Raw genomic sequence first — 27,785 nt, forward strand, 5'->3', positions numbered from 1 at the left:
AGGACTGTGATTGGGTGACAAGTTTCGCCAGAACCCTACGGAGCAGGGAGGGGGCGCACTTACTACGTAAGCCTAGCTGAGAGCCGTGTGCAGTTACGCTGTGAAGATGGCTTCGATTTTCAACCCAACGCTTTCTGGAATTGTGCTGGAAGAACCTGACAATGGGGGAAAGATGGCTTTTCTTGCTTTAGGTATGTAGACCCCAGCCCCCAGCCCCAACTAGTCAGGGCTCACTGGTTTCGGACAGAAGACCTCGAGTGGCGGGCGCCATGAGGCACACGCCGCGGGGCGAGACGAGGCCAGTGCTCTGTGCGCCATTCCGGGCCCCCAAGTGGGTAAAGCCCCATTCCGGGTCCCCAGTTGGGTAAAGCTCCGTTCCAGGCCCCCAAGTAAAGTACGTTGGGTCAAGCCCAGACCTTTCTGCTCCCATTTTATACAGAGCCAATAGGTGCGAAGTTTTCGGAAGCTGACAGAAATTGTGTGTGGCACAATGGCTGCAAAGGTTCAGGCTGAGGGAAATAAAAAAGCCAGCCGTCTCCATATATTTTGTTCTCTTAAGGGTGGATAGCTAGCTACCTGCCCACTTCGTATGTGGGGCCACATGCTCCTGGAAGTCCGAGAGCCTGTCGCAAATTACTGGATTCTAGGGACTAGTTTTCGAAGAGGGATAATGGGCAGCAAGAAAAGGGGTGGTGTATTCGCTTGCTTGTTTCTTGCTTGTTTTTTGTTTCTTCGCTTGCACCTTTCCTCTCTATTGGCACCCTCGAACCTCCTAACCTCAGAACTCTTCACGATTAATACCCGCTTTGGGAAATGGGGAAGGGGAGGGGGAGATGGGCGGACTTCGTAAATGAAGTTGGGAGAGCTGAGCAGGGACCGCTAAACTTAAAAATGGCGGCAGGTCGGGTGAGGTACGGGGAGCGGGGGTGGGGGGGAGGGATTAAGAGGGGGGAAAGGGGGGGGAGGGGAGAGGTGGGGGAGGGGGAAGGGGGAATGGGTCGAGTGGAGGGGGGAGGGGGAGGGGTGGGGGAAGGGGGGAGGTATGGGGGGAGTGGTGGGGTGGGGGAAGGGGGAGGGTAGATGCAGCGCAGGGGTTGCAGCGCGGGGGGCGGGGGGCGGGGCGGGAGAAGCAGGGGAGGAGAGCGTGCCAAAAAAACGAGGTGGGTAAGGATAGGGAGGGCATGCCTTATTAGTAGAGGGGACAGCCATGCGCGTGGAGAAGAGCAGGAGAGGCGAATGTTAGACGTGGGAGGGGCAGAACACGTCGTGGGGGGGATTTAGAGATGAGTGGGGTAGAGTAGGAGAAAAGAGACCCAGGCTTCCGGAAAAAGAGAGGAAAGCGGAGCAAGGAAGGGGGGGGACCTTAGTGGGGTGGGAGGAGTAAGAAAAGCCCACGTTAGAAGTGGGGTTGGAGCGAAGCAAAAGACCTTAGAAACGGAAGAAGTAGAGCAGGGATGGAAGAGCCTAGAAGTGGGGGGCTGGGGCGCAGTGAGGGTGAAACTTTGAAATGGAAAGGCACAGCGCGGGGGAGAGGTGACCTTATTATAAGTGGGGAGGTAGGGGGGACTTCAGAAATGAGGAAGGAGCAGGGGTTCAGATCTAAAATCTGAGACAGGGAGCAGCTGTGAGGGCAATTGTTAGAAATGCCGAGAACGACAAACGATCAGTCAGGGAGGATCTTGTAAGTGGCAGGGAGCCGGCGGAGTAGACTTCTGAAATGAAAGAGGATTGTTTGCCTTTTTATTGGCGTAATAGTTTTTTTTTTTTTTTTAACATATTGTGGCCACTAGACCCCTCTCAGGTATACAATTCATAAATATCTTCTCCTGTATTCTGGGTTGGCTTTTTACTTTCTTGATGGTGTCCTTTGAAGCACAAGAATTTTTACTTTGGATGAAGTCAAGTTTGTTTTTTTCTTTTGTGGTTCATGATTTGGTATCATAGATAAGAAATTATGACGATTTACCTCTAGGTTTTCCTCTAAGAGTTTTCCAGGTTGGCCTTTTACATTTACATCTTTGACCCATTTTGAGTTGCTTTTTTGCAAATGGTTGAGCTAAGATCCAACTTCATTCTTTTGCGTGTACAGGTCCTCTAACATCATTTGGTAAAAAAAAAAAAAAAAAAAAAAAAAAAAAAAGACTATTGTTTCCTCTATTGGGTGGTCTTGGTAGAATTGCTTTCTTTTTTTTTTTAAATTTTTTTTAATGTTTATTTATTTTTGAGACTGAGACAGCATGCGAGCAGGGGAGGGGCAGAGAGAGACACAGAACCTGAAACAGGCTCCAGGCTCTGAGTTGTCCAAACAGAACCCGATGCGGGGCTAGAACCAACGAACCGTAAGATCATGACCTGAGCTGCAGTCAGCTTAACTGACTGAGCCACCCAGGAGCCCCTAGAATTGCTTTCTTGATTTCATATTTGGAAAAAAAATTTCATATTTGAATAGTTCATTGCTGGTGTATAGAAATAGGATTTACTTTTGTGTATGGATCTTCTGTTCCACACTTTTGCCAAGCTTGTCAATTGCCTCTAATTTGTGTGTGTGTGTGTGTGTATCTTTAAGATTTTCTTTATGTAAGATAATGACATCTGAGAATATAGATATTTCCACTTCTTTCCTTCAAATCTGGTTGCCTTTGATTTCTTTTTCTGGACTAATTCTCCTGGCTACAATTGCCAATGAAATGTTAAATACATGTGCTAAGAGTGGACATTCTTGACTTGTTTCTGATCTTAGGGGGAAGGTTTTCAGTCTTTCGCCGTTAATCATCATTTTACCTGTGGGTTTTTCCTGGATGCTTTTTATAAGGTTGAGGAAATTTCCTATTCCCTGCCATCCCCCCTTTACCCCTGAGGGGGAATGGCCCAGAATAGTACCTAAGACATTTTCTCGCTTTTTTTCCTTTAAAGTGTTTTTAACAATCTGTTTAATGATGGGTATCGGTAAGCTTTACTCTTCTAAGACATAATCCGTGTAGATTCCGGACTGCAGATCCTGGCTTCTTGCCCTCCACCACAGGCTCCACTGTGAGTTCTGAAATATTTTGTGGCGTTAAAGTAACATTTATTTATTTTATTTTCTGATGTGAGAGAGAGAGAGAGAGAAAGAATCCTTAGCAGGCTCCACACTGAGTGTGGAGTCTGATGTGGGGCTCGATCCCACCATGCTGGGACTGGGACCTGAGCCGAAATCAAGAGTTGGATGCTCAACTGACTGAGCCACCCAGACATCCCTAAAATGACTTTTAAAAAAGAATACTGGGTCACTGGGCAGGGCTGGGACTATGGTGAGACAAGTGAGGCCCTTGCCAAAGGTGCAAAATTTAGGGAGGCAATACAAATTTGACGATTGAGATGATATTTTTAATGCAATATTTTAAAAAATCAAATGGACAAACTTCAGCCCTCTGGCTGGTCGTGTATTTCTGTAAAGGAAAGGAACTGGAATGAAGTAAGTGAGGCAAGGTTGCACCCACACGGTCTGATCTGGTTTCTGGTGTTGATATTTTATTCATCAGGGATTGTTCTTGTGTTGATTTAAAAAAAAAACATTTTTAAGATTTTATTTTTAAGTAATCTCTACACCCAGTGTGGGGCTCAAACTCACAACCCCGAGATCGAGAGTCGAATGTTTTACCAACTGAGCTCTCCCACCCCCGCCCGCATTAGTTTTTATTTTTAAAAATATTGTGTTATAAATACTGAAGGTTTTTTTTTTTTCCTTGGAGCATCCTAAAAATTATGCGCGAGGTGAGTGCTTCATTTGCCTTAGTCTGGGCTCTGCCCGGTCACCCGGAGCCTGAATGGGGGGGAAATTCCAGAGCCAAGGAGAATCAATAGCACTGAAATCAAACCTAATGCTTCCTGTGCTTTTTTCGGTGTTGATTTCACCGTCTTATACTCTTAAACGTTGGTTCCCCAGATCCATATTTATACCATTTCAGACAGACGGGGAACAGGCAAAACTGGTTAGTCATGAAAGGCCCTTCCAGTTCAAAGCCAAGAAAAATACATCATGAGGGAGCAAATACATGTTGCTTCTACGAGTTGACGAGAAATCCATACTTTTCTAGTACATTTCCCCATGATTTTATTAAGGTGAAAATATTACTCTTAACAATGCATACTTGTCTTTGGATAGCTGCACATGTATCTTAGAAAAGCAGTTTGGGGGCACCCGAGTGGCTCACTCGGTTAAGCTGCGGACTCTCGTGTTCAGCTCAGGTCACGGGCTCACGGTTCGTGAGATCGAGCCCCACACAGGGCTCCCAGCTGACAGTGCACGGAAACTGCTGCTGATTGTCTCTCTCGTTCACTCTCTGTCCCTCCCCTGCTCGCCCTTACTGTCTCTCAAAATAAATAAATTAAAAAGAGAAAAATTTTATGTTATTTATATCATTCACATATTATATATAATTTTATATTATCTGTATCATGTATACTGAATGCAAGATTACTACTTTCATTGTAAGAAGATGTGATAAAATAAGAAAAGGCTGTACAAATGTATTTTTGTCCTTGTCCCAGTAAACATTTTTAGAACGTATTATAGTGTTTTCTTAGAAATAAAAGGCAGGGCGCCTGGGTATCTCAGTCGGTTGGGCGTCCATCTTCAGCTCAGGTCATGGTCTCACGGTCTGTGAGTTCGAGCCCCGCGTCGGGCCCTGTGCTGACAGCCCGGAGCCCGGAGCCTGCTTCGGATTCTGTGTCCCCCTCTCTCTCTGCCCCTCCCCTGCGTGTGCTGTGTCTCCCTCTGTCTTTCGGAAATGAATAAACATTAAAAAAAAATTAAGAAATAAAAGGCAAAAATATGGGGCGCCTGGCTGGCTCAGGTCACGCAAAAATATGACCAGAATTGGAACTGGCCACAGCGCTGCTCGGTCTACAGGAGACTAAGGCAAAAGTACTGTAGTGTCAGAGAAAAACGACTACTTTCTGCTTGCTAGATGCATTGGGTCCCAGATCCATAGACGTTTATAAAGCATCCACTCTGTATTGAGCCCTGGGCTGGGCACTGGGTACTCTGATGAACAGTGGCCTCCTCTCGAGTGGCTCATGATTCAGTTGCAGCGACAGCTAAGTGCAGACGTGCAGTTCTGTGTTGTGTTCAGTGTTCTGGAAGCATATACAAAGTCCGTCAGAAATGGAGGGGAACCGAAGTCACGCGTTTTGAGGTTTCTAGTATTTTAAGTATTTAAAAAATGACAGGACAGTGTCTACAAAAACCAGAGTACATTTTAAATGTTCACAAAGAGTAAAATAGTGATTTCAACACGTTCTAAAATACAAAGGAATATAATTATGCTTTTTAGGGGCACTGGGTTGTAGGACCTGACATACATGAGACACTCAACAAATGCTTGTTCAGTTTTTAAGATATTAAAATTTTTTTTATTCATTATTTTTGAGAGAGAGAGAGAGAGAGAGAGAGAGAGAGAGAGAGAGAGAGAGAGTGTGTCAAGGCACAGGAGCGGGGAGAGGGAGACACAGAATCTGAAACAGGCTCCAGGCTCTGAGCGGTCAGCCCAAAGCCCGCTGCGGGGCTCGAACCCACAGACCGCGAGATCATGACCCGAGCCGAAGTCGGACGCTCAACCGACTGAGCCACCCAGGCGCCCCAAGACATTTTCTGCCTTGTTTAATCCTTCTGTGACTCTAAGACCGAGCTCGCCATTAGTTTTGGTGACTGGGAGGTCAGGAAAAATTAAGTCACTGAGAATTGTCCGGGAAAAATTAAGTCACTGAGAATTGTCCAGGAGTGCCACTAGGCAGACTGGCCCCGGAGCACTCTCTCGTGTCATTGTGAAACGTACCTCTGACTCAGGAAGGAGCTTGCTCTTCCCTTTCTCCTCTCTGAAGTTTTGCTCTCCTGTTTAGGAAGTCACCCATTGCACTGGGTCCCTGAGAGCTGGGTGGCAGCCATTTTAGGGCCTATGAGGGCGAGAGGTTGGAGATGAAAAACTCTTCCTGCGGTGTCCTCTAAGATGTTTTGATTCGTGCGCTCGCTTACTCTGTAATGAGAAAAAAACTCTGCCCAGAGATCTGTACAGACTTTAAATGTAGAATACAGGGGAAAGAACGGAGGGGAAAAAAAAGAGAAGGTAAGAGAATGCAGAAGGAATACAAGGAACCGAAAATCAAAGGCTATGTCTTTGCGAGACGTTAACAACCGTTGGTTCCCGACAGGCAGACAGAACCAGGGCTTAAAACCCGTTTGTCAAGAAATGATACTCGATTGTTGAGTTTTTTTTTTAATGTTCATTCATTTTTGAAAGACAGACAGAGACAGAGCACAAGCAGGGGTGGGGTGGAGAGAGGGGCGGGGGGGGGGGACACAGAATCTAAAGCAGGTTCCAGGCTCTGAGCTGTCAGCACAGAGCCTGACATGGGGCTCGAACCCAGGACCGCGAGATCATGACCTGAGCCGAAGTCAGACGCTCAATCAGCTGAGCCACCCAGGCGCCCCAAGAGTCAGACGTTTAACCGACTGAGGCACCCAGGTGCCCCAGCTTGTGCCCATTTCCAAAGATAACTTGACCTAAGTAAGCTTGCATCCATTGATAGAACATCCAACTTTTAAATCTTCCCATCGCAGATATCAGGAGAGAGATTTTAAGGCAGGTTGTATGTGTCTCTCATCCTTCAAATCGTGCCATGTAAGTGCTGTCTATCTGAGAGCGTTAAGAACATGCCTGACTACAAGGTAAAGTCTGATTGCTCCCTGCTATTTATGCTAATCTTGGTTCCTTGCCTCTTTGGTGTTTCCTGTGAACGTCCATCACTATTATTTCCTTTCTTACAATTCACAAAAATGAATGTAACTAATTGTCTAGCACTGACATTTAATCAGGAATGACTCTACTGCTCTGTGTTTCTCTCAAGCTAAAACAACGCTTAGTAAAATCATTCATTTAAATGATTTCCCCTTTAGGCTACGTCACTGTGAAGGAATTTTATTTTTGCATAAATGGTGTTACTGTAAATCTGTTTAACGGGAATCTTTCTCTTTGGTGTTTCAGGAAACTGACTCTAAAATGTCTGCATTGTTTGATCTTTGTTATGGTGTTACAAGTTCCTTATTATACAGGTGTCATGTTTTAGGGCTTCCAGTTTTTACAGTGTTCTAACGTATGGTGAGGTAGAATATAGATTATTCACCTGAGACGCGTCGTAATTCGGCTTTTTCTATTGTCTTCATTTTTTTTTTGTATTTTCTAACACAGATGACACTACAACGCTTAATAAGGTAGAAAATGTAAACAGTGAATCAAGCAAGAAAGGGAAAGAGAGCGATGAGAAAAGGAGCCCAACTTCAAGACAGCCATCAAATGCTCGTAGATGTCCCCAGAAGAAAGGTAAAAGTTTACTAAAAATCAAACATTGTAAAGAGTCTGAGATATTTGTGAATAACTAGGTAAGCAAATTCACAGACTTGGAATGTATTCTAAAATTGCCTTATGCTGCTAGTTTGATTTTTCTTGAAAATATAGGCATGTTGGTTCGGTAAGAATGGATGCCATGACAAATGAAAACACATTTTTAATTTCTGTGTGTTACTTCCTTAAGGGAGAGCACGATGCGAGTAAGAAATATTTTGCGCCAGTTCACAAGCCTGGCTTGTTGGTCCCATTCTGCTTTTGGGAGGTAACACAGGAGGCATAAAGGCATGGTTAGTAACCTGAGCACCATGGCATCCAGATTTTGAAAAAAATGAACGCTCGTACAGCAGAGTACAGAAAAACATGAAAAAAGTCTTCTTTTTGTACTGCCAATCCCATTGGTTAGTGCAGTGTGCATATTTTAATAAGAGCGTGCTATAGATTGCCATTGTAGAGAAGTCTGTTCAGCGGTTAAGGATCTCCATGGTTTAGTCAGCAGCCTGGAACCATCCTGACAGTGTGCATGCTCTAAGCCCCCGCCAGTTCCTACCCAGCGTCATTACAGTCCTTGTCTGAAACTTTCAGTGGCTTAATGGGTTCTGAGAAAAGGAGGGATGGTGGTTATTACAGGAACCAATCTGCTAAGAATGGGGAGGTAGCCCATTCTCCTGTTTCTAACTAAATGTAAAATCGATCTTTGTGAGCCTTTTGGAGATCCATATTCTTTGTTTCTGCACCTGTCTTTACACCCAAAGCACAGCAGACAACTGAGGCGAATATTCGTATGGTTAATACAAAGCAGATAGTTTTTTTTCCATCCCTCCTTCTTCTGGTAGGGTATTCTTGCAGTTAATTTCAGATACCATGCCCCAACTTTGTTGTCATATGAAAACAAATTTGAGGTATTGCATACAAAAAAGACTACTATATTAAGATACGCAAATAGGAACAGTAGGGCAAAGACTGTTCTAGAATTCAGTGAGACTCTCAGATGATATCACACTAATGAAATGTCACGTTTTGCAAAACCCAGGGTATAGCCTTGAAACAGTGAGATTGCAGATAATACTTCTGAACAATATGTTGAATTTACTGACTGAAAATACAGAAAATAATCATTTTTCAAGGACTCTCACAATTCACAAACAACGTCGACAAAGGAAATCAAGATGAAAAACCTTGCCAAGAATCTTCTGAGTTCAAGTCTGAACAAAGCACTTCAAACGAGCAGCCTGTAGATAATCAGGTAAATGTAAATGCTGAGAATTAACCAATATAAACGGTCCTAAATTTAATATAATTCTTAATATTAAAGATTATTTTCAGTTCCATTGAAAGCAGAGATTGTTTCATAGTACTCCCTCATGGCGCCTTGAACATAATTGAAACCCAATATTTGTTCATTGATTTTTGTCCTCCGTAACTGTTTTAATAAACACTTAATTTTTGCTATTTTCAATCATTGCGAGAAATTTTGAATTTACAAAATGCCAAAGTAGATGATTGGTTTTGTGACTTGTCTTGCATAATCATTCTCGTTTTTGCCCTCATCTAGAGTCTTTGATCTTTGGGTATAGTATAAAACAGCTTTAGTAGACTTGTGAATGAATCATAAAAACTAGAAGTCGGGCACCTGGCCTGGGTGGTTCAGTAGGTTAAGCGTCCGACTTCGGCTGAGTTTGTGAGTTTGAGCCCCACATCAAGCTCTCTCCTGCCAGTGCAGAACCCCATTCGGATCCTGTCTCCCTCTGTCTCTTCCCCTCCCCAGCTCACGCGTGCTCTGTCTCTCTTTTTGTCGAAAATAAATAAAAACCTGAAAAAAAATGAAAAACTCTACTTACCAAAAAAAAAAAAAAAAAACCCCGAGAAGTCAGATGATACAGGATATGAAATACACTCTGGGTCCAACTGGTGGGGCATACTGTAGTTGTACAAATTCGTCACCTCTGAACTTGTGTTAGTGAGCCAGTCACTGGACAAGAGTTTGCGAGATCCTCATATCCAGATTCATAAGCTAACATTCATGCCACTCTTTCGGCTGGGCCTCTAAGCGGATTCTTCTTAAGGCATTATGTGGCCATTTAGTAAAAAGCATGGTGGTTCTGGGAAATTAAACCATTTGGGGTCAGATTACATAAATGCCAGTCTTTTCCTTTTTTGGAGGGCATCATGTTGCATTTTCAAATAAAGGGTTAATTTAAATTGATTTAGCAAATACTGATTAAATGTCCACCCTGTGCAGATGCTATGCAAGATATTAGAGCGATCCTGCTTCAAATATTATATGTGGGGATAGGAGAAAAAGATAAAAGAATTTAGTGCCAGGCAAGTTGCAATATATGTTCTAATGTGTACATTGTATATTGTGATCATTCTAATTGGGAGGACTTGAGACAGTTTGGTTTAACAAGTGACCTATAAATCTGTAGGGTGAGGAGTTTTTTCATAACGTTTGGAAAGAAGGATATGAGTTTATATCTGCTAATGTCTGAGGTGCATAAATGAACTGAGAATTATTGTAAAACAGTATTTACTTCTTTTTTTAATGTTTATTTATTTTTGAGAGAGAAAGAGACAGAGTATGAGCAGGGGCGGGGGAGGGGCAGAGAGAGAGGGAGCCAGAACTTGAAGCAGGCTCCAGGCTCCGAGCTGTCAGCACAGAGCCCGACTTGGGGCTCAGATTCATGAACCATGAGATCATGACCTGAGCCAAAGTCGAACGCTTAACCGACTGAGCCACGAAGGCGCCCCCCCACCCCGCCTTTTTTTTTTTTTTTAATTTTAATACCAGTATAGTTAACAACGGTGTTATATTAATTTCAGGTGCAGAATATAGTGATCCAAAAATTCTCAGTATTTTCAAATTTAAAGCCTGTTTTTTAATGCTTATTTATTTACTTTTGAAAGAGAGAGAGAGAGAGGCAGAGAGAGAGGGAGACAGAGAATCCCAAGCAGGTTCCGCACTGTCAGCACAGAGCCAGATGCGGGGCTCGGACTCACAAACCGTGAAATCATGACTTGAGCTGAAATCAAGAGTCTGACGCCCAACCGAGTCCCCCAAGTGCCCCTAAAGCACCTTTCTATCTCTCGTACTTTTGAGACTTTTGAGACCATTATAGCAGAACTCACCAGAAAAAAAAAAAGTACTCTGAGGTTAAGAAATATATTAAAATTTAAGCACGATTATTTCACCGATTAATTGAATAACAATTATAGTTTTCAATCATGTGTTGAAATTCTAATAACCTGGTTTTATACCGCACAAGATTTAGTCTCGATACCAGTGGAATACAATTGTATGTATTCTGCAGAATTTTTTTTGATAGTACCTGTTGTTTACAAGAAAACGAACGTGCGTTTCATTTTTGAAGGGGGGAAATTTGTCATAGCCAAGTGGATGAAAACATTTCTAAAAATCGTGCAGGCTCCTTTGGAGGTATTTGCTGCATGTGGGTCTTTAGGAGATGGGTCTCAATCCTTCCTGCCGTCTCTATGCTGCCAACACTAATCGCTTAGAAAAGGGAAGAGGTACCTGTGCATTTTACCCAGTCTCCTTCTGTTTTATGGTAGAAAGGCTGGAGAGTAAGTATCGTTTTGTGCTTTCGCGGAGTAACAAATTTGTCTTTTTTTTTTTTTTTCCTTTTTTAAGTGAGAGTGAAGAGCTGTTTTTTAAGATTGTTACGTTGATTTAGTTTTTAAGGGAGAGAGAGCAAGCCGGGTAGAGGCAGAGAAAGAGAAAGAGAAATTCCAAGCAAGCTCCGCACCGTCAGCGCACAGCCCGATATGGGGCTCGAACTCAAGAACCGTGAGCTCGTGATCTGAGCTGAAACCCAAGAGTCAGACGCTTCACCGACTGGAGCCACCTGGGGTCCCCTGTCATATTTTTCATTTTACTTAAGTTTTATGTGAATAATATTCTTTATATCAGTACTTTCCTGTCTTTTAACAGTTGCTCTCAGCTTCCGCTAGTGTTCTGTTAGAAAGTCATAATGGCTCATCTAGGGCATGTTTTGTTTGCCAGGCAATATTTCCTAGTGGAAAGCTTGATTTCTCAGCACGGTCCATATGGTTTCATCCTCTTGCATTTATATAACATCGTAGAGATTTGTGAAAGGTTTCATTATTTCCACGTGGCTGGTTCATTCTACTGCCCTTTTGTTTTAAAAATGGAAAAGGCTTGGGGCGCCTGGGTGGCGCAGTCGGTTAAGCGTCCGACTTCAGCCAGGTCACGATCTCGCGGTCCGGGAGTTCGAGCCCCGCGTCGGGCTCTGGGCTGATGGCTCGGAGCCTGGAGCCTGTTTCCGATTCTGTGTCTCCCTCTCTCTCTGCCCCTCCCCCGTTCATGCTCTGTTTCTCTCTGTCCCCGAAATAAATAAACGTTGAAAAAAAAAAATTTAAAAATGGAAAAGGCAGAAAGGCTGATTTGTTGCCAGGCCGATTTATTTATGGAACGGTATTAAGTCAACCTTCTGCTTTCTTTGTTGCTACCTTTCCCCTCACGTATTTGTCTTTCTCTCTAGAAGTAAGTATTAATTTATGTTGAAGAGAGAGTTTCTTTTTCATGAGCCCAAGCAAGTGAGGAATAAATAGTACGATTTTGAATACTTTCCTTTGGTTCGAGGGATTTGTACTACAAAATATTAAATATTCTGTCTCTCTTCAGCTGTAAAGTCACAGAATCTGTTTCTTTACATAAAACACCTTGGAATATATCCAGATTTGCAAAGTAACAAATTTTCTATATGTAAAACGTTTTTTTGTTTTGTTTTGTTTTGAGAGAGAGAGAGAGAGAGCGAGCGAGCACGGGAGAGGGGCAGAGGGAGAGGCAGAGAGAGAATCCCAAGCAGGCTCCACGTTCAGTGCAGAGCCTGATGCAGGGCTCGATCTCACGATAGTGAGAGCATTTCCTGAGCTGAAATCAAGAGTTGGACACTTAACTGACTGAACCACCCAGGCGCCCCTATATTTAAAACCTTTTATTCGACTTTTATATTTTTATTAAAAATATTTATTTATTTTTGAGAGACAGTGAGAGACACAAAGTGTGAGCGGCAGAGGGGCAGAGAGAGAAGGAGACGCAGAATCCGAGGCAGGCCCCAGGCTCTGAGCTGTCAGCACAGAGCCTCACGTGGGGCTCGAACTCACAAACCATGAGACTGTGACCTGAAGTTAGATGCTTAACCAACTGAGCTACCCAGGTGTCCCTAATTCTATTAAACTTTTATATGCGTGATATTCTTTGTGCCAGTGACATGGGCTCTGAGTTTTCTCTGCAAATTAGTTCTGAAAACTGTTTATAAAAGTAGGAGCAATGGAATTCTTAAAAAAAAAAAAATTGTCCTTAGAAATGGCTTTGACAAAACAGTATTATATTTGTCTTGCAAAATTGTGATTTTTTGCAGGAGAAGTGCAGTGACAATTCCAGCTCCCAAACAGAGAGGAGTGGGAGCCTGTCGGAAGAGAGTCAGCAACAATTGGAAACATCTCCAGGCCAATCGTCAGAAAACCAAGATAATTCAGAAAGATCTCAAAGCCAGTCGGAGAGTTCTAGTGATCAGTCAGAGAGTTCTAGCCAGTCGGAGAGATCTCATGGCCAGTCAGAGAGTTCTGATGAGCAATCTGAGACATCGTGTGACCAGTCAGAGAGATCTTGGGCCCAAACAGAAAGATCTCGTGGCCAATTAGAGAAAGCTCGTGATCAGCCGGAGACATCTCGTGCCCGATTGGAGAGAGCTCATGACCAGCCAGAGAGATCTCGTGCCCGATTAGAGAGAGCTCGTGACAAGCCAGAAAGATCTCATGCCCAAATAAAAAGATCTCATGGCTACCCAGAAAGATCTCATAGCCGATCAAAGAGATCTCGTGGCCACACTGAGAGATATCATGGTCACTCAGAGAGGTCTCGTGATCATTCAAAGAGATCTCGTATCCCATCAGGGAGATCTCATTTCCCATCAGGGAGACCTCCTGTCCCATCCAGGAGATATCCTGTCTCATCCGGGAGATATGTCCCATCAAGGAGATCTCCTGTCCCATCAGGGAGATCTCCTGTCCCGTCAGGGAGATATCATTTCCCATCAGGAAGATCTCCTTTCCCGTCAGGGAGATCCTATTTCCCGTCAAGGAGATCTCCTTTCCTGTCAGGGAGATCTTATTTCCCGTCAAGGGGATCTCCTGTCCCATCAGGGAGATCTCCTGTCCCGTCAGGGAGATATCATTTCCCATCAGGAAGATCTCCTTTCCCGTCAGGGAGATCCTATTTCCCGTCAAGGAGATCTCCTGTCTCATCAGGGAGATCTCCTGTCCCGTCAGGGAGTTCTCATTTCCCATCAAGGAGATCTCCTTTCCTGTCAGGGAGATCTTATTTCCCATCAGGAAGATCTCCTGTCTCATCAGGGAGATCTCCTGTCCCGTCAGGGAGATATCATTTCCCATCAGGGAGATCTCCTGTTTGGTCAGGGAGATCTGTCTCATCAGGGGGATCTCCTTTCCCGTCAGGGAGATCTTATTTCCCGTCAAGGAGATCTCCTGTCCCGTCAGGGAGATTTCAATTCCCATCAGGGAGATCTCCTGTCCCATCAGAGAGATCTTATTTCTCCTCAGAGAGATCTCATCTCCTATCAGGGAGATATCATGGCCAATCAGGGAGATACCGAAGATACTCACCAGTAGAAAGATTCAAAACATCACCCAAATTTGAGTCTGAATTTGACAGGTAAAGACATAATAAATATTTACTTGTTAGTATCATGTGTAGAGTAATATGGAAATGTACTTTATATATCTATATTTTAATGGGTGAATATGTTTTTGTAATAGATGTTGCATTGGGACTAAGGTATTAATAGAATGGAGGTAACATATACATGGCATCAATATTCTTTCAACTTGCTCATCTCTAGTATCATCCAGATTCCCAAGGTGCCCTCATTAACTTGTTTCATCTAGGTGGGCTTGGCCTGGCAGAGCCCCATGTACTCAGCCTTTCCTATTGAGCCTTCCCGACAATCAAAATACATTGACTTGGTGTCCCATTCCCTTTGAAACTGTCCGGTTTCTAGGCTAGCTAATCTAACAACAGACTATGCTAGATTGATAATATAATCTCTGATAATGAATTTCTATCTTTCCTTCTCTGTCTCCTCGAAAAGTCTTCAGAGAGTCCTCGGCATACAAATGATAGGCGTGTCTTTGGGTAGCTGAAGTTTTCTGCTTTTCTTGAATCAGACCATAGGAGAGGATGCTATTCTGTGCATAGATGCAACACTCACCTTCTGAGTACATTTAGAATAGATCATGTGCATTTACTTGCCTCATACAACGGATAGGTTAGGTCTGTCTGCCCTAGCAAAAAAAAAAAAAAAAAAAAAAAGAAAGGGAGAGAGAAATTTAATAGTATTGCAAATTATTTGAGTTTTTTTTTACTCATATTTTTTTTTTCAACGTTTATTTATTTTTGGGACAGAGAGAGACAGAGCATGAACGGGGGAGGGGCAGAGAGAGAGGGAGACACAGAATCGGAAACAGGCTCCAGGCTCCGAGCCATCAGCCCAGAGCCCGACGCGGGGCTCGAACTCACGGACCGCGAGATCGTGACCTGGCTGAAGTCGGACGCTTAACCGACTGCGCCACCCAGGCGCCCCAAATTATTTGAGTTTTAAAAACGACAAGACGCTTGTAGTATGATTAGGTAATTGAGTAAAAGTTTATTTTCAGTTCCAACTTCTCAGTGATTGCCTTCAGCTTTCATTGCCCGTAAATGTCTAGTCAGATATTTTAGCACATATTAACAACTGCACACAATTGCTAGTTTCAGCTACATTTTTCCCCCAAAATGTAGGGGTAGGTTATTGTGTATATAGGCAATGACTGATGTAGGCACTATTTTAATGCTGACGGCCTCATCCTACTTACATTAACAGTACACAAATGATTTGCTATAAAAATTAAAATATGCTTAACGTTGATGATAGGCAATTAATATTTCTGCATTTCTTCAAGATTTTTATGTTTTGCTTTATTTTACATGGTAATTTTTGTCTGTCAAGTGGCATAATACTTCCACCGAGGTGCTGCAATTCCATTTACGATGACATTATTTCTGTCATTGTCCATTTTAAAATTTAATGCACAATTCTGTTCAGTTGTTTCTCCTTTATTTTCTATTATTACAATTTCTTGTATTCTCAGCACAAGTAAGAGTATTTGCTTGGTTAACTTTAATAGTTATCAAATGCAGAACTATTATAAAAGAACGTATAAAGTACAGAAAATTCGTGTACTCTTGTAATCGATCCCTTGGAGATTAATTCTTCAACTCCATCATTTTCCATTCTAATACTATACATGAGTTGACCAGTTAGGTGTAATAATACTCTTCAGACCTGGAGTTGGCTTCTGCACCAAGTATGAAATGAAGACTTCAGTAATTTCATGCCCTCACGTGAAATTTTCCCCGCAGGCCAACTTCACCAGAAGATAAAGACAAACCAGAAGTGTTTAGCGCACTTCTGCCTTAAATACGTCACCAACGTACAAGCCCAGTGTGGTTTGGATAAAAGGTAGTTGTGCAAATCTCTGGAATAAAGAATGAGAGCCTATTCAGAATATTATTTATTTATGGAGACTCGCAATAACGAGTTTCAATTCTGAAAAAAAACCTATATGATTCTCAAAAACTCTAAACAGAATTTATCGTAAGCAGGATGTGGGTTTGGATTTGTGACACTCCAAAAATACCAGATTTCAGCTTTCAATACTTTTCTGATACGGTTCATTATATCCACAGACAGATGCCTTCTTTCTTGGCTGAAGTGATACGTAAATAGAGAAGCGTGCAGAACAAAAACTGTCTTTTGTACCCTCCACTAAGTAATTTCCATGAAGCGAATGGCAGAGTGCACCTATCTTTACATGAGCTGGGCTGTCCCCCTGATGAAAGCTTTTCTAAATACAGATAACAGCTTCAGAGGAAATGAGCCTTTTAGTTTCAGAGTGCTTGCCATTTAAACTCCCAACTACAGAGTGACAACTGACATCTTAGTGCCACTCCACCATCCCAAGTCATTCTTGAAACAGATTCAAACCTGACGATGATTGACAGGTCAGATCTTTGAGTCTAAAATCCCTAATTTACTGTGCACCACTCTGAAAAACAGAAGTCTTTTCAGACTAATTACTTGGTTTCCCGATTTTTGTTCCCACATTCTTCACTATTCCCTAGCCTCATTTGTTACTCAGTTGTTAGTATTTTTCTTACTTCTTGGAAGATGATGCCAGTGAGCATCTGGTCCGTGAGTTTTAAGGAAACGGCCCTTCTTGGAGTGAGTAGAGACAACATAAGACTATGAAAACACGGCTTTATGTCCCAATTCTGTCACTAAGGGCATTGGGCAAATTACTTAGTATTTCTGGATCTCAGTTCCCTGATCAGTGCAAGGAGAAATTTGGGCTACGTGCCTCAAGGTCTAGACCAACTGGAAACATCTTACAAGTTTATGAATTTTGGGTTTTTTATTTCAAAAAAATTGTAAAAAGCCACATAAAATGACCATCTTCATCATTTTCAGGTTTACGCTTCAGTGATGTGAAGTATATTCACAGTGCTGTGAAACAGACCTATAGAACTTCTTCGTCTCACAAAACTGAAACTCTATACCTGTTAATAACTTCCCATTTTCCTTTCACCCCAACCCCTGATAGCTCCCGTTTTCCTTTCTGTTTCTGTGAATTTGACTACTCTAGATCCTTCCTGTAAGTGGAATCATGTAGTGTTCCTTTTTGTTTTTGTTTTTGTTTTTGAGTGGCTTGTTTCACTTAGCATAATATTCTCAAGGTTCATCTACGTTTGTAGCCTGTGACAGGATTTCCTTCCTTTCGAAGGCTGAACGATATTCCATTGTGTGTATATACTTTATTTATCTGTTGATGGACATTTGGGTTGCTTCTGCTTCTTCAAATACCCTCTCTGCTCCTCCGTCCCCTTCGGAGATTCCCATAATGCATGTATTGGCCTGCTTGATAATATACCATAAATCCCTTAGGCTCTCTTCATTTTTCTTTTTTATTCTTTTCATTTTTTTTTTTTTATTTTTTATTTTTGGGACAGAGAGAGACAGAGCATGAACGGGGGAGGGGCAGAGAGAGAGGGAGACACAGAATCGGAAACAGGCTCCAGGCTCCGAGCTGTCAGCACAGAGCCCGACGCGGGGCTCGAACTCACGGGCCATGAGATCATGACCTGAGCCGAAGTCGGACGCTTAACCGACCGAGCCACCCAGGCGCCCCTGGGCTCTTCCTCTTCTTATAAGGACACCAAATCCCATCATGGGGACCCCATCCTCATGACCTCACCTGAGCCTAATTACTTCCCAAAAGACCCCTCCTCCAGGTACTATCGCATTGGGGGTTAGGTCTTTAGCATATGAATTTCGAGGAAACAAAACACTGAGTCTGTAAATGCTGTCTTGCTGACGTTACTCTGAAATAAAAATTTAAATAGAAATATTCAATTGCCTGGTTAACTTCTGATCTTTGCTATGCATGCGGTGAATAAAAATGCACCGCTAAGCTGAAAATCACTTAGCGAAACACTATTCTGTATTCTAATCGCATCTAGCATTCAGTCTTCAATCAGATGTTTAAATATGTATAATAAAACAATATTGCTTGAAGACATACATTTTACATAATTTCACTCAGTATAAAAGGTTGTTGTTTTAAAATATCACCATTTATGATTTGTGTCAGGTTTTTAACAATGAAAAGAAGGCGTGAACACTTCCAGAAACAGGTGTATCGAAGACATAATCAAATGAACAGGAATCGAAGGGTAAGTATCAGCCTTTGCGATTTTATAGCACAGATTCTATGTAGATTTTTTTATGTCGTTTTCATTTGAACCGGCTTTCTTTTTTGTAGCCATTTTTCTTCTAGTAGTTAGTTTTGGCATCTGCTTATATTGATGATTACTGTATTTAGTTAGTATTTAGTTATTTATTTTACTCTTTATTAATTTTATTTTTTTAACTTATATCCAAATTAGTTAGCATACAGTGCAACAGTGATTTCAGGAGTAGATTCCTTAATGCCCCTTAGCCATTTAGCCCATCCCCCCTCCCGCCACCCCTCCAGGAACCCTCAGTTTGTTCTCCGTATTTAGGAGTCTCTTCTGTTTTGTCCCCCTCCCTGTTTTTGTATTGTTTTTGTTTCCCTTCCCTTATGTTCATCTGTTCTCTGTCCTAAAGTCCTCATATGAGTGAAGTCATACGATATTTTTCTTTCCCTGACTGACTAGATGATTACTGTAATATGTGGTAAAACCTGTCTACCAACATCAGTGTAGGAAGAAACCTTGTATGTCAACCGTGTCTGCATGTTTCCAGCCTTGCAGTACAGGTGCTTGCAAAAGGTTCCCCTTCCCTTCCGTTACCCGCATTTCTACCTTATATTATTTAATTTAGCTTCGAAGTGGGCATTAGACAAAAATGAGTTGGGTTACAAATAAAACTTACTCGTAGTATTTATTTATTTATTTTTAAATAAGCTCCACACCCAACGTGGGACTTGAATTCATGACCCTGAGATCAAGAGTCACATGCTCCACTGAACTGAGCTACCCAGACTCCCCAGTAGCATATGTTACCTTAAACATTCTCTTACAGTCCTTCAATCCCCAGGGCATCGTCTTTATTTTATTACTTAGTTACTTATTGGAGTGCTGTGAGTAACAGTTGCAAGAAATGCTGTATATTGACTGAGCCAATTAAACCTATTTTGCTGGAAACGTCCATCTTTATTACAGAGCTCACGTTTGACCTAAGTATTTATTTATTTATTTATTTATTTATTTTATTTTATTTTTTTTTTTCAACATTTATTTATTTTTGGGACAGAGAGAGACAGAGCATGAACGGGGGAGGGGCAGAGAGAGAGGGAGACACAGAATGGGAAACAGGCTCCAGGCTCCGAGCCACCAGCCCAGAGCCCGACGCGGGGCTCGAACTCCCGGACCGCGAGATCGTGACCTGGCTGAAGTCGGTCGCTTAACCGACTGCGCCACCCAGGCGCCCCTGACCTAAGTATTTAGATGAAAAGCTCTATTAAGTAGGTGTAGCTCTTACATGAGACACCTAATACTTGCTTACTCCTACACATGCCACTCTGGTATTTTTCCCGATACCTCTTCACCTATAGGAAAAGACAGGGTGGCTTAGATGGCAATGTGATACAGGGTAAACCGTTCTGGTTTGGGTCTGAGAGACGTCACTTGCCTTCGTGGCTAATCTCCTTACGAGCTGTGTGTATGACCTTGTACAAGACACTTTCCCTGCTCTCGGTATCAGTTTTCTTTCCCTATAAATAAGGTTAACATGAAAGACATCTATAAGATATCCGAAGAGATCTAAGTGGTGTGGTGTGGTGACTAATGACAGGGGCTTTGGACTCACACTTGGATGGAATCGTATTTCTACCACTTAATACCAGTCTAATCAATTTCAGGATATCCACGCTTTTTTCAGTGTTTATATCTCTGAAAGCAGGAAGTGCCTTACATTTGCTATGGTATACCATAGTTAAATTGGAAAGTTTAAAAACTTTTTCCGGGGCATCCGGGTGGCTCAGTCAGTTGAGCACGTGACTCTGGGTTTCAGCTCAGGTCACGATCCCAGGGTCACGGGTCGGGCATGCGTCAGGCTCTGCGTTGAGCTTAGGTTCTCTCTCTCACTCTGTCTGCCCTGCTCTCCCTCTCTTTCTCTCAAATAAATAAAATAAAATAAAATAAAATAAAATAAAATAAAATAAAAGCTCTTTCAGCGATATGTAAAATAACAGTGCATTTTATAATCATTGGTATCTTAGATTCGATGAAACGTGGTAGCAGAGGTACCCTGGGCCCGTCCCTTTGAGCCTGCTTCCTCAGCTATAAAATGGCGATAATATTGACCTCATAGGTTGTTGTGATGATTAATTGAAATACGTGTAAACATTTTAGGATAGAGACTTATGGTAAGCGTTCTATAATTGGAGTTCTTATTATTTTATTATTGCTCTGATGATGATTATATCGAATTATACATTATAATTACCAAATGTTCATGATGGCCATATAGACATGATTACTTTAAAAATCCATGGCTTTTTAAAAGTTCTTACATTCTGGGGCAGCTGAGTGGCTCAGTTGGTTGAGTCTGACTCTTGATTTCGGCTCAGATCATGACCTCACAGTTGTGAGATGGAGCCCTCCGTCAGGCTCTGTGCTGGGCACGGAGCCTGCTTGAGATTCTCTCTCTCCCTTTCCCTCTGCCCCTCCCCTGCTCTCCCTCTCTCTCTCTCAAAATAAATAAAGTCCTTGCAGGGGCGCTTGGGTGGCTCAGTCGGTTAAGCGTCCGACTTCAACTCAGGTCACGATCTCACGGTCCGTGAGTTCGAGCCCCGCGTTGGGCTCTGGGCTGACGGCTCAGAGCCTGGAGCCTGCTTCGGATTCTGTCTCTCCCTCTCTTTCTGACCCTTCCCCGTTCATGCTCTGTCTCTCTCTGTCTCAAAAATAAATAAACATTACAAAAAAAAAAAGTCCTTGCATTCTAATTCATTTTATGTAATAGATAGATAGATAGTCAAGAGATTTTCAATGTGAAGTAAAAATTCCCCTTGAGGATATAGGGGCAAATATGAATATTTTTAAAATAGGAACAAAATCTCTAATAGGCTTCCACGTGGATACAGCTACAACCTCGTAAGTGTTTCTGTTTGCCCATTCATTTCTTGAATCTGACTTCGGTTCCTAGCTTTCTAACGAATTTTGCTGTCAAAAGGTTTTCAGTACTTCTTTGTTGTCAAATTCAATGTCCTTTTCTTGGTCCTTTCTTTCTCTTTGTAGTATTTCATGTCTTTATTTGACACTTTTGAGTTCTCATTACATTTCAGAAATGTGCTATGTACTTGAGAAAGAAAGAAAGAAAACGAAGGGAAGAAAGGGAGAAAAGAGAAGGAAGGAGGGAAGAGAGAGAAGGAAAGAGGGAGGGAGGGAGAGAGACAGACAGACACACACAGAGACAGAGACAGAGAAGCATAGCAAAAATACTTAGAGGTGGGCGCAAGGTACAAACCAGCTAAGGAAATTATAGGAAGGGAGAGAGTGTCTGAGTTGAAGCCTAAAGGCCGAGTAGAAGTAAGCAAAGCAGAAATGATGGGAAAGGCATTCCGATCAGAGGAAACAACATGGTTAAAGTTACAGAAGTGGGGCACCTGGGTGGCTCAGTCGGCTGAGTGTCTGACTCTTGATTTCGGCTCAGGTCATGATCCCAATGTGGGGCTCAGGTTGTGGGATTGAGCCCCACATCTGGCTCTACGCTGAGCATGGAACCTAGTTGGGATTCTCTCTCGGCCTCTCTCCCCAACCCCCTAGAAAAAAAAATTAATGGTACAGAAGTGAAAGAAAGCACGGCATGTTTGGTAAACTGCAATTAGCTTGGTTTGACCAGACTGCAGTAGTTTTCCAACTCTGTACTTGCAGAGGTCTAGGGGTTTTGAAGAGGTGCCTTAGGGGCCAACGAAGGCACTTTTGCTTTTCAGGATTTTGCATATTGGGATACCAAATTAAGATTTTGTTAGAACTAGGTTTTCTACCACTTTATTTTTTTTGTTTTTAAAGATTATTTTTTAATCGTTATTGATTTTTGAGAGAGACAGAGCGAGAGCGGGGGAGGGGCAGAGAGCGAGAGAGGGGGAGACACAGAATCTGAAGCAGGCTCCAGGCTCTGAGCTGTCCGCACAGAGCCCGACGCGGAGCTCGAACTCACGGACCGTGAGATCATGACCCGAGACCAAGTCGGGCCGCTTAAGTGACAGAGCCACCCCAGGCGCCCCGGTTTTCTACCACTTTAAAAAATTAGTTTGAAAAATCACTGAGCTGAAGTGGAAAGCGTGTGGGCAGAGCTGTTGAGAGGTGAGCGTGAAGAGGTAGGCTGTCAGGAGCCAGATCACCGAGGGCCTGCGTGCCACGCTGGAGTATGGATTTTATATCGAGGGCAGTGTAGAAGTATGTATGGAAAGACCTTAAGGAAGGAACTGGCATTGATCAATTTATTTTCAGAAATAATCACATTTAGGGGCGCCTGGGTGGCGCAGTCGGTTAAGCGTCCGACTTCAGCCAGGTCACGATCTCGCGGTCCGTGAGTTCGAGCCCCGCGTCGGGCTCTGGGCTGATGGCTCGGAGCCTGGAGCCTGTTTCCGATTCTGTGTCTCCCTCTCTCTCTGCCCCTCCCCCGTTCATGCTCTGTCTCTCTCTGTCTCAAAAATAAATAAACGTTGAAAAAAAAATTTAAAAAAAAAAAAGAAATAATCACATTTAGCTCAAATCCCTTTTTTACAATAGTTTCAAGTTCTAATTCCTGTTCCTTTCCCCCCATTTCCTCCTATTCTTCTGTCTTCTACTTTGGCCTCTCTATACCTAGTTAAGCTCCGGACTAATCTGCTGTGATTGCGACTGGTTTGCATATAAACCATAGCTTCATTCTCGAGGCATCCTTATCCTTCTTTAGTTCTTGGCAAAGACCCCATTAACTGGCGTTGCTGATAGAACATGGCTGAGCCTATGTGAGACTCTGTTTAACTCCTGGAGTCATTGCCATTAGACACGCATCCGTATCGAATTCAGGGCTGTCTTCCATGGCATATTTACGTGTAAACACTAATATGTGCTTCCAACCTAAACACGAACTTTCCGATAAGAGGATATTTGATCTGTACCCGTTAACTTTGAAGAATAACTACGTGTGTGATGGTGCTTTTTTTAAAAAAAAAAAGTTTTTATTTATTTTTGAGAGAGAAAGAGAGAGCAAGCAAGGGAGGGGCAGAGAGAGAGGGGGACCGAGGATCTGAAGCGGGCTCTGCGCTGACTGCAGAGATCCTGATGTGTGGCTCGAACTCACGAACCATGAGATCACGACCCAAGCCAAAGTCAGATGCTTAACTGACTGAACCATGCAGAAGCCCCTGTTATGGTGCTTTTATAGTCTACTGGCTCGATGGACTTTTGGGCTGCTATTATATTGTTTGTAAGGCTGTTAGTACCAAATCTGCTTGTGAACTGTAATTGTGGTTACAATTTGATACAAAAACCGTTGGATCACCAAACACCGGTTACATATAAGCAGCTGCACTGAAACCAGTTCAGTTATGGAGTGATCTGGACCAATTCATGTTTGAATGGAATGTTTTCATCATGCTTTGGTTTGTTTCATTGACCGCACGTAGGTGTAAACTATGTTGTCACTTACAAAGTAATTACACGGATAAGGGATTTAAGGTAACTATTGGAAAAAAATCCTAATTTACACATGAAATGTCTGACCGGGATACAGGTAAGACTTTCTAAAATTATTAGGATGATACAATTCTCCATCTCAGCTATTTTTTGTTCTTTTGTTTGTTTCAGAAGTAGAATTTAGCGATTCATCACTTACATATAACATTGAGTGCTCATCCCAACAAGTGCCCTCCTTAAATGCCCACCACCCATTTAGTCCATCCCCCCACCCACCTTTCCTCCAGCAACCCTCAGTTCTCTGTATTTAAGAGCCTTTTATGGTTTGCCTCCCTCTGTGTTTTATCTTATTTTTCCTTCCCTTCCTCTATGTTCATCTGTTGTGTTTCTCAAATTCCACATAAGAGTGAAATCATGATATTTGTCTTTCTTTGACTGACTTATTTCACTTGGAACACTCCTGTTAATTCCACGTTGTTGCAGATGGCAAGATTTCATTCTTTTTCATCGCCAAGTAGTATTCCATTGTATGTATGTATGTATGTATATATACGTACATATATATGTGTGTGTATATATATATATATATATTTTTTTTTCTTTAGCCATTCATCAGTCGATGGACATTTGGGCTCTTTCCACAATTTGGATATTGTTGATAGTGCTGCTATATACGGGATATATATGCCCCTTCAAATCGGCGTTTATATATCCTTTGGATAGATACCTAGTAGTGCAATTGCTGGGTCATAGGGAAGTTCTATTTTCAATTTTTTAAGGAGCCTCCATATTGTTTTTCAGAGTGGCTGCACCACTTTGCATTCCCACCAGCAGGGCAAAAGAGTTCCTCTTTCTCTGCATCCTTGCCAACATCTGTTGTTTCCTGAGTCGTTAGTTTGCCATTCTGACAGGTGTGAGGTGGTATCTCATTGTGGTTTTGATTTGTATTTCCCTGATGATGAGTGATGTTGAGCATCTTTTCCTGTCTGTTAGCCATCTGGATGTCTTCTTTGGAGAAGTGTCTGTCTGTGTCTTTTGCCCATTTCTTCACTGGATTATTTGTTTTTTGGGTGTTGAGTTTGGTAAGTTCTTTATAGATTTTGGATACAAACCCTTTATCTGATATGTCATTTGCAAATATCTTCTCCCATTCCATTGGTTGCCTTTTAGTTTTGTTGATTGTTTCCTTCACTGTGCAGAAGTTTTTATCTTGATGCGGTCCCAGTAGCTCATTTTTGCTTTCATTTCCCTTGCCTCCAGAGACATGTCAAGTAAGAAGTTGCTGTGGCCAAGGTCAGAGAGGTTGCTGCCTGTTTTCTCCTGTAGGTTTTAGGTCTTACATCCGTATTGAGTTTATTTTTGTGTATGGTTTAAGAAAGTGGTACCTGTTCATTCTTCTGCATCTCACTATCCAGTGTTCCCAGCACCATTCGCTGAAGAGACGGGGTTTTTTCTGTTGGATACTCTTTCCTGCTTTGTGGAAGATTAGTTGGCCATATATTTGTGGGTCCATTTCTGCGTTCTCTCTTCTACTCCATTGATCTATGTGTCTGTCTTTGTGCCAGTTCCATACTGTCTTGATGATTACAACTTTGTAATACAGCTTGAAGTCCGGAATTGTGATGCCTCCAGCTTTGGTTTTCTTTTTCAAGATTGCTTTGGCTATTCGGGGTCTTTTCTGGTTCCATACAAATTTTAGGACTGTTCTAGCTCTGTGAAGAATGCTGTTGGTATTTTGATTGGGATTGCATTGAATGTGTAGATTGCTTTGGGTAGTATCGACATTTTAACAATATTTATTCTTCCAATCCATAAGCATGGGATGTTTTTCCATTTCTTTGTGTCTCCTTCAATTTCTTTCATAAGCTTTCTATAGTTTTCAGTGTACAGATATTTTACCTCTTTGGTTAGGTTTACTCCTAAGTATCTTTTGGTTTTGGGTGCAATTGTAAATGGAATCGATTCCTTGATGTCTCTTTCTGCTGCTTCATTATCGGTGTATAGGAATGCAGCTGATCTCTGAACATTGATTTTATATCCTGTGACTGCTGAATTCATGTATCAGTTCTACCAGTTTTTTGGTGGAGTCTTTCGGGTTTTCCATGTGAGAGTAGCATGTCATCTGTGAAGAGTGAAAGTTCGATTTCTTTCTTCCCGATTTGGATGTCTTTTATTTCTTTTTGTTGTCTGATTGGTGAGGCTAGGACTTCCAACACTATGTTGAATAACAGTGGTGAGAGTGGACATTCCTGTCATGCTCCTGATCTTACAGGGAAAGTTCTCAGTTTTTGTGGGCCTTTCATATATGACTTTGGCGATGTTGAGGCATGTTCCTTCTATCCCTACTTCCTTGAGGGTTTTTATCAAGAAAGGATGCCTTATTTTGTCAAATGCTTCTTTCCACACCTATTAAAAGGATCATATGGTGATCTTTTCTTTTATTAATGTGGTATATTGGGTTGATTGATTTGCAAATATTGGACCAGCCCTGCAGCCCAGGAATAAATCCCACTTGACCATAGTAAATCATTCTTTTAATGTGCTGTTGAATTCGATTTGCTAGCATATTGCTGAGAATTTTTGCATCCAGCTTCATCAGGGATATGGGCCTGTAATTCTCCTTTTTAGTGGGGTCTTTGTCTGGTTTTAGCTATCTTTCAAAAAAAAATTTTTAAGTAATCTCTACACCCAACATGGGGCTTGAACTCACAACCCCAAGATCAAGACTTGCACGTTCTATTGACTGAGCCAGCCAGGCACCCCTATCTTAAATACAATCAATATTACAGGCTTATTCTGTAAAGGTTATAAGGACACGCTTTGTGGATTTTATCTACAATTATTATCTTTCCCCTAGATCCAGACCAGTACTGTGGCATTTGACTTTTCCAAATCCCCATTTCTTAATTTGTTATGTGAGGGGGTTGGACTGCTTGATCTCTAAGGACCCACTGGCTTTGACATTCTTGCATCTGTGAATAGGGGAGAAAAATCTGAAATTGAATGTTAGATGGAAGATCAAGCAACAAGAATATTGTCACTGAAAATGTCAGTCAATTTAAAATAAAGAAAATAAGCATCTGGTGCTGAGTAAGGATGGCTTCTGCATGATTTGTCTCCACTTTTCCCATTTAGATATCACCAGAAAATGGCCGCAGATCTGACGAAAGCGATCGAAGACGTGAAAGGTAATTGCAGATGGACATCGGTACAATAAATTTAACTCTTCTTAGGGGAAAAAATGAAACAAAGATAAATACAGGTAGCTTACAGGGAGAGGCTTCTAGAATGATCCTGAACAATCCATACCAATCTGTTTGATAATCCCAATATCGAACCAGAAAATTCGTGATTAAAACGGCCAGGCTTGATTTTTACGGTTATGTCTGAGATGTCCTGGCTTCGTTTTCCTATGGCGAATACACATGTCTTGGTGTTATATCCTTTCTACTTAACGCGTGCAGGAATTGTCACCTGAAGACTGAAGAATTCGGTACCATGAAGGATTTTCATTATCTAATCTGAAAATTAAACCCCCCTGCCCTTTATAATATATACCAGACATGCTAAGTAAATTTCAGTGTTCCAGATGATCTTGGTTTCAAGCATGCAGGGCTTTGCCAGGTGAAATTGTCAGGAGCGTTTGTGTAACCCTTCAGAACTACAGCCATGAAAGAAGGAGTCCTGTTATATACCTTTAAAATGGGCCTAACCAAGAGCATCTGCGGAAGGGCTCAAATAGCTGTGGACGTAGGAGCAGATTCATGATAATAGATAGTATTTACGGAGTGCCGATTATGTGCTAGGCCCTGTGCTTAGCACTTTTACGTTTGTGATATAATTTAATCCCCGGCAATCCTGTGAGGTAGGTACGAACATGTCCATGTTACAGATGAATAAAATAAGCTCCAGACAGTATATTAACTTCCTTGAAGCAATACGACTAATAACGTAATTCAGATTTTGAGTAATTTATTCAAATTTGGTTTGCGTGGCTACAAAGCCGTGGGCCTTCTACTCTCGTATATTGTCTCACCCCAAGTGCAAGTAAAGACGAGGTTAAATTCTTTAAAAGCCTGGCTTATTAGTTTTCTGTTGTTGCTTAACCAAATGACCACAAACCGTTGAAAACCACA

The 27,785-nt window shown here is 42.2% G+C and overlaps 1 protein-coding gene across 1 annotated transcript; it reads left to right on the top strand.

The window, feature by feature from the left end:
• LUZP4 (leucine zipper protein 4) lies at positions 1–27,417 on the top strand. The gene is made up of 9 exons (XM_045050390.1): positions 1–191; positions 7,227–7,358; positions 8,510–8,628; positions 12,785–13,307; positions 13,402–13,584; positions 15,844–15,943; positions 18,132–18,213; positions 26,785–26,837; positions 27,309–27,417. Exons 1-9 carry the CDS (start codon positions 107–109, stop codon positions 27,415–27,417), a joined length of 1,386 nt encoding a protein of 461 aa, XP_044906325.1. The 5' UTR covers positions 1–106.
• The last annotated feature ends 368 nt before the right edge of the window (positions 27,418–27,785 follow it).

This window comes from Felis catus, chromosome X, assembly GCF_018350175.1.
Source record: "Felis catus isolate Fca126 chromosome X, F.catus_Fca126_mat1.0, whole genome shotgun sequence".
Classification (NCBI taxonomy): Eukaryota; Metazoa; Chordata; class Mammalia; order Carnivora; family Felidae; genus Felis; species Felis catus.

What these genes read in the sequence shown, in the direction of transcription:
- LUZP4 (XM_045050390.1), top strand. Translation starts at nt 107, where the DNA reads ATGGCTTCGATTTTCAACCCAACGCTTTCTGGAATTGTGCTGGAAGAA. An exon ending in GATGGCTTTTCTTGCTTTAG is followed by an intron (nt 192 to 7,226) that starts GTATGTAGACCC and finishes TTTCTAACACAG; the next exon opens with ATGACACTACAACGCTTAAT. An exon ending in AAATGAACAGGAATCGAAGG is followed by an intron (nt 18,214 to 26,784) that starts GTAAGTATCAGC and finishes TTTCCCATTTAG; the next exon opens with ATATCACCAGAAAATGGCCG.